Here is an 11484-nt window from a genome sequence, read left to right as displayed (position 1 = left end):
TGGGAAACATTGAGTTTTAAAAAAGTAGGGAGAAAAATCTGTATTGCAAAAAAAAATAATAATGGATCCTTTAATAAGTAATTCCCCAAATGAAATTGAGTATTCAGGGTTTCCCAAATCTGGTGACCAGAGAATCGTTTAGTCAGGAAATACTAGTTAACTTTTCATGGGATACCAGTGTCTTAAAGATTAAAGGTCTATGATTCTCGGCAAGTAAGAAAGATATGAATTTGGGGGTGGGAGTACAGACACTAACAGTGGTTCTCAACTTTCCTAATTCCACGACCCTTTAATACAGCTCCTCATGTTGTGGTGACCCCCAACCATAAAATTATTTTCCTTGCTACTTCATAACTGTAATTTTGCTACTGTTATGAATCATAATGTAAATATCTTATATGCAGGATGTATTTTCATTGTTTGCAACCCACAAGTTGAGAACCGCTGTGCTAGAATGTTATAGATTGAATTGTGTCTCCCCCAATTCATGTGTTGAAGACCTAACTCCTAGTGTGGCTATGTTTAGAAATCATGGCTTTACTTGGATAATTGGGGTTAAATGAAGTCATAAAGGTGGTCCCCTTATCAAATAGTACTAACAGACACTAGGGGTTCTGCACATGGAGCAAAGGTCATGTGAAGACACAGTGAGAAGATAGTTGTCTACAAGCCAAAGAGAGAGGCCTTAAGAAAAACCAGCATTGCCAACACCCAGAACTGTGAGAACAGTAATATATTTACTTTATAACATATTTTTATTGATTTCAGAGAGGAAGTGAAAGGGAGAGAGAGATTGAAACATCAGTGATGAGAGAGAATCACTGAGTGGCGGTCTCCTGCACACCCCACACTGGGGATGTGGCCCGCAACCCGGGCATGTGCCCTAACAGGAATCGAACCATGACCTCCAGGTTCATAAGTAGATGCTCAAACACTGAGCCATGCCAGCGGGGCCGAACATTAATTTCTATTACCCAATATTTGGTATTTTGTTATGGCAGCCTTAGCAGACTAATATATTCACTAATGTTGGCTGACTGGGGCAACAGGTGTTCCCTTCACTAGTGAGCAAATTAGACATTATTTTACTAATAAGAGATGGGGGGGAGGTGTGTGTGTGTGTGTGTGTGTGTGTGTGTGTGTGGTCTAGATCCAGATAGTGTGCGGTCATTGAGGAGCAACATGAACCAATAGAAAAAAAATCATTACTGTTCAATTCAATAGTTCCATGATTGGTACTATTTACTCTCAATCATTCAAAGAAAATTGAGTAGAATCAAAACATAATATTCCTGAATGTGCTAATGTCTTTTCCCAAGAGAATCCGAATGAACTCATGCTAGACACATGATCAAAATGCAAATGTCACCGTGCCTTAGTGCACACAGAGGCATGATCACAGTAGGGACTACATCAAAAACTGAAAACAAGAAGATAAGAAAAGAGCTGGAGTGTAAAGGCATCATCACATAAGGGAGGGAAAAGAGGACAAATAGCTAGAGCTAGTGCAGCCAAATATGGACCATGGATTTTAAAACTGTCACCAGAAGGCCTCACCTGCAGGGTGTTTAATGGAGTCTCTGCTGGACGCCAGAAAGGAAGGAGCCTGGTGTTTGGGGGTGGGCTGGTGCAGCAATTAGGAAATAAAAACCTAAATACATAGGGGAATTCCAACTTCTTGCCACTCAACCCAAATCAGCTTTATTCATCATTTGTACAAGTTAGTGTCCAAGAATACTAATTTTTAATTGGAGAACTTGAAGCAGCCACCTAGGCTAATCTCACTAGATGTTTGGGAAGCAGGAAGCACAACATGGAGAAGGGACTGTCACACATTGCACCTCTGATAGATGACGTTGAGGGGACAGGGAAAGAACCCTTGTGTCCTGACTCTCAATCATCCCCTGTCCCCATCCCTCTCTCCAGATGATACTCACCCATGAAAATGCCACACACTCTGACCCACTGCTCACACCCTCTGGCTCATTGGAAATATCAGCTGTCCTTCCTGACGGCTCTGATTCTGCCAGGTCCACTCCTGTTATTCCAATGTTCAATGTGACTCCAAATCTATCTCTAAAGTTAAATGTGAAGACAATACATCAGAGTTACTAAAAGCATTGGCTCTTAACTTTAAACTATCCACTTCTCTAAGCAACTGCTGCCTTTCAATAACAGGACAAACACCACCTTTATTTTATAAGATTATTGTAAGCCTTAAATGAGATCATGCACACAGCAGGTGTAGCAGAGCTCTGCCACATAGTAAGTGCTTATTACATGGTTGATTTTCAGATTATTACTTTCATTTCCTACAACAGCCATTCTTCTGGTCTTGGATTCCTGCCCAGCTGTGGTGCTGTTTTCCCTCCAGTTAACTAACCCCAGAAGTCTTCATTCAAGCCATGCTCCAATTTAATTCTCTGACACGCGTCTAACCCTCTAATGGGTCACCTTTCTCTTCCCTGTGGCACCCCAAGTCCACTGGGAAAGAAATGAAGGATTCAACACTCTCAAACTGTCTTCTTATTTCATACATTTGTTTTTATTTTTATGTTTTTCATTCTGTCCTGCATTTCCTAGAGTGGAAACACTGTTGTAGTGGTGCTCTCTGACAAGGCCTCCCGTTTTGGCCCCTTGCAGGAATATGAGGAGGAATAAATAAACGTTCCTTGGCATAAAATGGAGATTTTTTGTTTGTTTGTTGTTTTTCTTCACAGGCTTATCTTTCACTCCCAGAGGACCCTCTACACTTTGTGGCTCAATGTGCAGCTTGAAAATGTTCTCTGTGTGTGAATAGCTGCCAAACTACAAAACAGTTCACACTTGATCATTTGACCTCACGTTTCCTCACCTTTTAAAACCCAAAGACCTTTGTCTCCACCCATTCTTCATCTGCTTTATCTTGAGATACACCCTGTGGATCATTATCTTAGCCCCATCCCAGAGAAATTCATCTGAAACTTGGTCTACTAGCCACTGCCTCCATACACAATTGTTCAAGTTCATATTGCCCACACCTACTTAAGTTCACACAAAGCCCAAACCTTGACCTCTGAACCCTTAACTGCTCACACCTTGCATAATCCATCAGAATCTTCTTGAACACTTCACTCTCTTCCAAGCCGACCACAGTCTTTATGGCTCCCCCTCAAGTCTCTGATGTACACACTTCCTGTCCACAAAATCCCTTTTTTCCATTTCTCACTCAGTACCATACAGAAGTATTCAGCATGGTACTGCCAGGACCTGCTAATATCTAGTGCCTATTTTTTCTAGTGGCCGTTCATTTTTATAGCCCAGTTGACTCTCTGACATGCTCCCATTGATGTCTGTGCCAAGCCTTTTCAATCCGTCTCTAGCTTCCAGACCAACCCAAATCTTGCACTGCCAGAGTCACCATCAGAACTTAAAAGCTGGACCCAACCTTACCATGGGTTTCCCCACATTCTTCTCCCTCAACCTTTCAAATATCTTCTTTAGATTCATCTAGTCTTCTCTGTCTCTGTATCAGAGGGAATGGTGCTTCCATCTGTGCTGTTCATCTTATTTCCTGCTTTTCTAATTCCTCTAATAAACCACCCTCCATCATGTATTTTAAAGTTCTTCTTCCCTTTGACTTTAAGGAATGCACAGTCTAGCTTAGACCTTTCTGAAGCACTTGCCTCTTCTATTCTCCTCCCCCCCTTTACTATCACACATCTAAAAAAAAATATTGTAGCCTTATCTTTCCACTTTACCCTGGTCATCAATTGATTCCATTCCCAACCTTCTTTGTTCAAATTGCATTTTCAAACTGCAGTGAAGACTCCTCTTCTTGAAATATAATGGCTTTTTTTCAGTATTCATTCTGTTCAAAAGTTCATAGAAATAATAAAACTTACAAAAATCTCTTATTAGGATAATTTCTTTGATTCTTATCCATGACTGAACTCAAAACAGTCTTCTCCATTAATTCATATCTTGGTGTTGGGTAAGATTACATAAATCCTCTGAGCCTCAACTTACTCACGGATAAAATAAGGGTCATACAAATTCCTTCCTCATGAGTTATCATGAAGCTCACATTCCCTATAATTAAGTACCACATGTCAAGCTCTAATTATGATCTTGGCACACACACACACACACACACACACACACAAATTTATATATATAATCTCATTTAACCCTCAAAACCATTTTGTGAGGTAAAACATTGTTTGTCTGTCACAGATGAGAAACTAAAATATCCAGAGCTTAACGTATATACTCAAAGTCACAGAGTCAACATATATTTAATATAAGATGACAAATAAAATCCACTGGACTTCATGCCCATATATTTTTTTAATATATGTTTTTTAAATGATTTCAGAATGAGGGAGGGAGAAGGAGAAATAGATAGAAACATGATTGATGGGAGAGAATCATAGATCAGCTGCCTCCTGCATGCCCCCTACTGGGGATTGAGCCTGCAACCTGGGCTTATGGGTCGACTCTCAACCACTGAGCCACACCAGCTGGGCCATGGCTATATTCTTACTACTAGATTATATTGATCCCCAAACAGATGTAAGAATCAAAAACTTAGAGAGTCATTCAACATAATTTATTAACTTATAATATTTTGTAGATATTGTGTTTCAGAATGTACTAAAATAAACCTACAGGGCAGAGCACTGGGGGAGAAGAGTAAACTGACTTCCCCCAGGTTTTCATTCATTCATATGCCCTTAAACTCAGTAGACAAACAACAGCCATTTGGCCCAATGCAGTTTATAAGCTAATGTCAGAAACCTGTAGCAGAAACCCTTGACTCATCAGTAATCATCGTCATCATCACAATTACAATTACATGCACTGCACTTTGGATTTTCGCGTACATGACACCAATTATGTGAACTCTATTGTGGCAAGTAATAGTTCCCAATCGAGATGAAATGCAGCTAAAGTTCTCGGATAGATTCTGTGTCATTTGCAAACTATTTTCAGTTCTCCTCCCACCGGTTGTCCAAGGACAAGGTAACAACACACTCCACATCCTCTATGATTGGAGCAGCCCACCTGGTGGTGAGGGGAAGTGGCAGTGGTGTCACCTCTGGACTGAAATACTTAATTTCTCAAAAGGGAGAAAGTCAAGAACAAGTTGACACTTAAACTTGACAATGAACAACATTCCAAATAGTGATAACTCCTCCCACCTGGGACCTGTTGAAGATAATGCAGGACCATTAGGTGATCACCTTACATGTTCAGCTTAATTAAAAAATATAATTTGTTCTGAGCCACATACACCTTGGGTTATATGTTACCACAACATAACCCGGTGTTCCTGGTAGCTTCATAAATGACTTACCCAAGATCACGCAGCTAGAAAATGTCAACACTCTTCTCCAAACTTCATAAATGCTAAAATCACTGTTCCTTCCACTAGGTCCCTTTTTGCTTCATACGTTTATTGCCTCAAATATAAACTATAGTTTCCCAGAAGCCAAAATATAAACATAAGTATGATCTGTCAAATCTGGGTGTTTGTGAACTAAAGAAATTGTGATATTTTCACTTATTTCATAACTAGGCCAAGTCAAGTTCTTCTAATACAAGAGGTTTAGAATTCTAACAGTCCCCATCTTTAGGACAGACAGAAAAATAGTTCTCACCTCAAAAAATTAATGTGTTGGTCAGATAGGAAGTAACAATTAAGTGAGAAGGACTGCCACACCACCCAGGGTGTGACATTGTGTTTTGAGAGCCTCTCAAAGGCAGCATTGACTCTGGATGACTTCATAGGGGAGGCAGGGAAGCCAGACATTGCCATATAAACATGCCCCTTTCCGACCTCATGGCTGAAACAGCTGCTGTGACAGCTTGAGAAGCCTTTACATAGCAGCGACCTCCACCAGGAAGATCATTGGGGGCCTCCTCCTGCTGTTCAGAGTGACCTTCTTCTGTAGCAGCTCAGGTGAGGGAATGGTAGAGAGTGAACAACCATTAAGCTTGTTTTTCCAAGGAGGTGACCATCTGAGAGAAGTGTCTGCTTGTGTGGATTTGAACTATATGGGTTTAGAATCAGAAGCATACTGGTTTAGAAAAGAAACAGCCCTGGCCTGGGAAGGGAGAATCTTATGTCCCTAATAGAATTGGGAGGGTAGGGGGGTTAGCTCTAGTGTCTTCCCATTCAAGGATTTTTGGGAAAAAATCCATGGAACAAAGAAATGAACTCTTTTCTTCATTAGAACATTGGAAGTTGTTATACAGTATTGGATAGTATTCCTGTTATTGGATACTATTCCTCTGAGCAAAGATGCAGAACAACTTGGATGCCTCCCTAAATCAATTCGGAAGGTTTGCAATAAAGTACAATTCTCCAGAGGCCAAGAGTCAAAAATTAGACTTTTTTATGGTTAAAGAAATAAAATAAGATGTAAACACCTTAAAATGTTATTGCAACCCTTCATATCAATTAGAAGGGAAGAATATCCAAGATGGTGTCAGTTCTTGGCAATGGTGGCTGTAATACTGCCTGTTGCGATCTGACTTTAAACCACTACCAATGTCACAATGAGCTCCAGAAGTGTCCCATGGTAAGGAAGGGAGGAGATTTGGGTAATTCTCTTGCCTGAACCAAGGGTTTACCTAATGAATGTTTGCAAACAGCCAATATTTTTGCATAAGAATGGGGTGTATGCTGAGCCTTATTGCCAAGAGAAAACAGTCTTAATCTCTGGAATCAAAATGACATTAATTAATGAGACTTCAAGACTTTGCTTTACTGTTAACATTTCTATCTCTATTTCTCTTTCAGAAGCTGCTAGTCTGTCTTTAAGAACTGTGAGTATATTGAATTACATTTTCATTTCAGTTACTATTGACTTAGTCAACAAATAATTACCAAATATATATGTAGCATTAAGTCAGTATGTTTAGGGTGGTAAAATGTGGAGGCAGACACACATAAAAAAATCTCCTCTACTGTTTGAAGAAGGATGACATAAATAACCGTAGACTTAAAATTATTCCCAGGTTAGAAAAGAGAGAGAAGACTTCCAGTTGAGAGACTGGTGAAGTCTTAATGGAAAGGACAACATTTCAGACGTAGGATCTTGCTTAATTGCACAGGCTCTAGATTCAGGTCTCAACCTCACCACTTCCTAGCTTTTATATTATACAAATTCTCTCTTCCAAGCCTTCATCTCCCCCAACCCTGTCAATAGGGGTAATAGTAGAATCTACTCTATTCAGTTGTTCTGAAGTTTAAACAAAATTTCTCTAAGATTTAAGTTTAATGCCTGGCCTGGAAATGCTCAGGAATTGTTAACTGCATGCACAAGTCATAATAGAAGTGGTGCCAGTGTGACTGGTATTTGTCATAGTGACATTAGTGCTTAAAGTAGTGACACCAGCATCAGAATATCTGAGCTGGAAGTTCTAGGTTGGTATTTTGCTTCCTGTACAATACAGGCCAGGGTAGCCTAGCCTGGGATCCAGGAGCAATGCAGAACATTCCCTTGTGTCTGTCACAGGTGGACTGCAGCATTGACAAGAAGTACCCAGTGGTGGCTATCCCTTGCCCCATCACATACCTGCCTGTGTGTGGTTCTGACTACATCACCTATGGGAATGAATGCCACTTGTGCATTGAGAGCTTGTGAGTACCTCATGGGGGCAGCGAGGGGGAAGAAGCTGGGGCCAGTGCCCTCCACTGCAAACTTCTCTTCTTTCCATGAGTCTGCTTAGCTCTCCGTGAGCTGTACTTAGTCCCACCTAGAAGCAGCAGGTGTGAATAGAAAACTGACCACCTCATAGTCTGGCCAGGGATGGGCCTCCATTATTTGCTCAACCATTCATTACAGAACCTCAACTCCTATCTCTCAGTTGAAGTCCGAAAATAGCATGAGTTTTCAAATTGCTGCCCCAGAGTCCAGAGATACTGTAGAGGCAATCAGAAGTCACCTAAAGTGTTAAAAGGATAACTGGGGTGGTCTCCAACTCCAAGTTCAGCTTTTGACTATTTCCAGTTGTGGAGTTCCATATAATATCTTGCTTGCAGAAAGGATCCCAAGCCCAACACTAAAAAACAATTGAGCCTGGCTGATGTGGTCACCATGCACCGAGGTCACCAGTTTAATTCCCAGTCAGGGTACATGCCCAGGTTTCAGGCTCAATCCCCATTAGGGGAGCATGCAAGAGGCAGCCAGTCAATAAATCTCTCTCATCATTGATGTTTCTATCTCTCTGTTCAGACACCTGTTTCTCTATCTCAAATCAATACAGACAAAAAAATTGAAAATTATTATCCTATATGACTTCTGAAAGTCCATAACACAGCTTGTTCCTTAGATAAACTGTGGGTAGAGGGCCTTTATCCTCCTCAGTTTCCTCATGGCTCTAAATATCTGTAGTCTTAAGAGGGATACAGGGAATATGGCTACCACAAATATTTTTTCTTTATCTAAAATAGGGGGTTGGCCCAGTGGGTAGAGTGTTTGCCTGCAGACTAAGATTCCAGGGTTTGATTCCAGTCAAGGACACATGCCAAGGTTGCCAACTAGATCCCCACTAGGGGGCGTGTAGGAGGCAGCCAATCAATGATTCTCTATCATTGTTGATGTTTCTCTTTCACTCCTTCTCCCTTCCTCTCTGGAATCAAAGTATATTTAAAATAGGGGGATGCAGGCTGTCAGCACTTGGACCTGGATCCCATGGGCATGATTTCTTTACATATTTTGTGTGTCCTGCACAGTGTTCTTGAAGGAAAACAACTAGAAAGATGTCACTTCTTTGGTGTAGAACAGGCAACTTAGCATTTACTGTTTTTACAGCAAGTGCACTTTGCTCATTGTTAATTCTCTTTTAGCCCACTGTATTTTGGCCACTTATTTTAGATCTTGTCTTTTTCATCTTGTGGTTATCTTAACACGTTAAAATATCAAGTTAAGCCCTAAGCCCTAAGCCCAGAAGGATATGTCTACATATTTACACCTATGCAGGAATGTTTGCTTCACCAAAGTGGCACTTCTCTAACATGCACACACTGCCTTTGACCTAGAGACTAGCTTGTATTCAAGGACCCTGAGGGAACGTGTGGTGGAAGCTGTCCTCCTAAAGCAGGACCCAGCTCCATCGCAGGTCCTGCTGACCAGGAAAGGCTAAAGGGCAGGCACTTCAACTTCCTGTGGCAGAATCCCTCCTTGGATGTTTTAAGACATTGGTTGACCAGCCTTGGCCCTGGGATCAGTGGAAGCAGCAGGTGGGGTGGAGAATTCACCAGCCTAGGGAAATTCTGCTTCTGCCTCTAAAAAGGACTCCTTTCAGAGACTCCATTGCTTCACCTGCAAAATGAAGTTCTGCCTCAAGATCTCTTTGGTTCCTTTCACCTCTATTATTTTGCAAAATTTCCTCTTGTGTTAATGAATTGTTACCTGTGTCTTCCTGTAGGAAAAGTGATGGAAAGGTTCAGTTTCTTCACGAAGGAAGATGTTAACTTCTCCATAGACATGGGTGGGGAGCAATGATATCCTGTGTCATCTTCATCGTCCCTGGGCTCTGATGACCTTCTCCCTTCTCATGGCACAGGTTCTGGGGGATGGGGCCGGGGGAGGATGGGGGCAGGGGCAGATATGGAGTCATCTTTGTTGAGTGGAGAAAGTTGTTGTGCTTTCCTTCAAACTCATGCCCAACTGACTTACTGGCTTCTTTTTGTACCTCATTAAAAGAATCTCCCCAGAGAGTTTACCTTTACTTCCGTCTCTATTTGTGTCTTAAATCGGGGTATAAGATCTCAGTTTTGAAGAAAACTGAGGAACATATATATTTGGTTGTTCAGGAGAAAGTTTTGTACAATAAATCCCAAGTGGCTGCCAAGGAATAAATGCAAACACACACACACACACACACACACACACACACACACACACACACACAGAACACATACACATGGAATGAAATGGAGTTCAGTTCAATTAAAGGTCAAAATCTAGATGGGGAGATAAACAAGAATTAAAAAATAATTATACACACTTATAAATGCTGCGATATTAGTCATTACTAGGTACCATATTGGAATAATCTTTCTATAGTGTAAATCTCATTCTATTATTTCTCTCTTCAATACCCTTCATCTGTTACCCATTGTCTATGGTATAGAATCCAGACTCCTAAGCATGGTGTTACCCACCCAGCTTCTTCTTCTCCCATGATCTCTGAAGGACACTGTCTCTCACAAACCTCTTTCCTGGCCCTGTGTCTGTTCATGCACAGTTTTCTTTGCTGGAAATGGCTGCTACTTTTCTGGTTTCAGCTCAAATGTAGCCCTCCTGTGAAACCTTCTCTGAATTTGGTTTGGCAGAGAAGTGGCTGAGGAGTCAGCAGTTACTTTGTAAACTAGTTCTGTCACATGCAAGCTGTGTAACTTTGAGTGGGTACCTAAACCCTGTGCTTGGCAAATGGGGTTATTGTTGTGATTAAGTGAAATAACACAAAGCACCCTACAAGATATACACAATAAATATTAAAGCCTTTCCCTGACTACTCATCATTTGCTCACCTGTTGTTTCCTTGCATCTTGTATTACATTGTATTTAAATTGTCCTGAATAGTTGGTGGTAGTGTTCTTCTGTCCTTATCTGATTGTAAACTCCTTGAGGGCAGGACTATATGTACATTTCTATATACCCAGTAATTAGTATAGTGCTTGATTCATGGTTAGTATGTCATAAGCATTACCAACTGCTCTGGGACCATAGAGGAAGTTGAGTCTAATTCTGCCTAGGGTGTTGAAGAAGCCTCCCCTTGAGTTGTAATTCATCTGAGTGTGTGGGTTGGGTAGGGGACAGGTAATTCCATGGAAACAGAAAACAAGTACAAAGGCACAGAACTTGAAAAATGCACAGGAATTAATTTCTGAACACTATTTCTCAATTTGTAAAAATGAATATTGAACACCTAACATGCTCATATCTGAAATCAAACTCAATCTCAGCTGCCTGACTTGCTCCCCCAGCAGCTTCCACCAACTCAGGAAACAGCAGTTGTACCAGATCCCCAAATGTAGGATACTTGGAAAAATTATCTCCCTGCTAAAGGGTATGAGTCATTGCTTGTTTATGCTTAATCAAGAATTGGCAGTTGATACATTTTCTCTGTGCCCATTCTGCTGTCTCAATTGGCAATATTTCCCATTGACACTAGAGAAGAAAGAGGAGATCCTGGGAATATTTCAACACCTATAAACTGCCATGCTGATGACAGTTCTTGCAAGAGTAGTACAAGTACATGCAACAAAACTAGTGAAATCACTTAACCTCCACGTAACTTCACTTCCTCATCTGTAGAACAAAAAATAACTATGTCACAGATTTGTTATGAAGATCAAATTGTGTAACAGATGTGAAAGCACTCAAACTTTTAAGAATATAAAGAGACAAGGAAATAATGCCAGCTTTATCCGGTCCTATCATCTATTAAACGGTCATGTAAATTCATCTGTCTTTCACAATAAAA

At 40.8% G+C, this 11484-nt stretch overlaps 1 protein-coding gene across 1 annotated transcript; it reads left to right on the top strand.

The window, feature by feature from the left end:
* Positions 1–5132: 5132 nt before the first annotated feature.
* LOC111827685 (serine protease inhibitor Kazal-type 7-like) lies at positions 5133–9723 on the top strand. Its single transcript, XM_023761218.1, has 4 exons — positions 5133–5217; positions 6788–6813; positions 7506–7630; positions 9421–9723. Exons 1-4 carry the CDS (start codon positions 5148–5150, stop codon positions 9464–9466), a joined length of 267 nt encoding a protein of 88 aa, XP_023616986.1. The 5' UTR covers positions 5133–5147; the 3' UTR covers positions 9467–9723.
* Positions 9724–11484: the final 1761 nt, after the last annotated feature.

Source organism: Myotis lucifugus, unplaced genomic scaffold, assembly GCF_000147115.1.
Source record: "Myotis lucifugus unplaced genomic scaffold, Myoluc2.0 scaffold_202, whole genome shotgun sequence".
In the NCBI taxonomy this organism is placed as follows: Eukaryota; Metazoa; Chordata; class Mammalia; order Chiroptera; family Vespertilionidae; genus Myotis; species Myotis lucifugus.
Note: the sequence above shows the minus strand (reverse complement) of the source record. Positions and strands in the feature narration are given on the sequence as shown.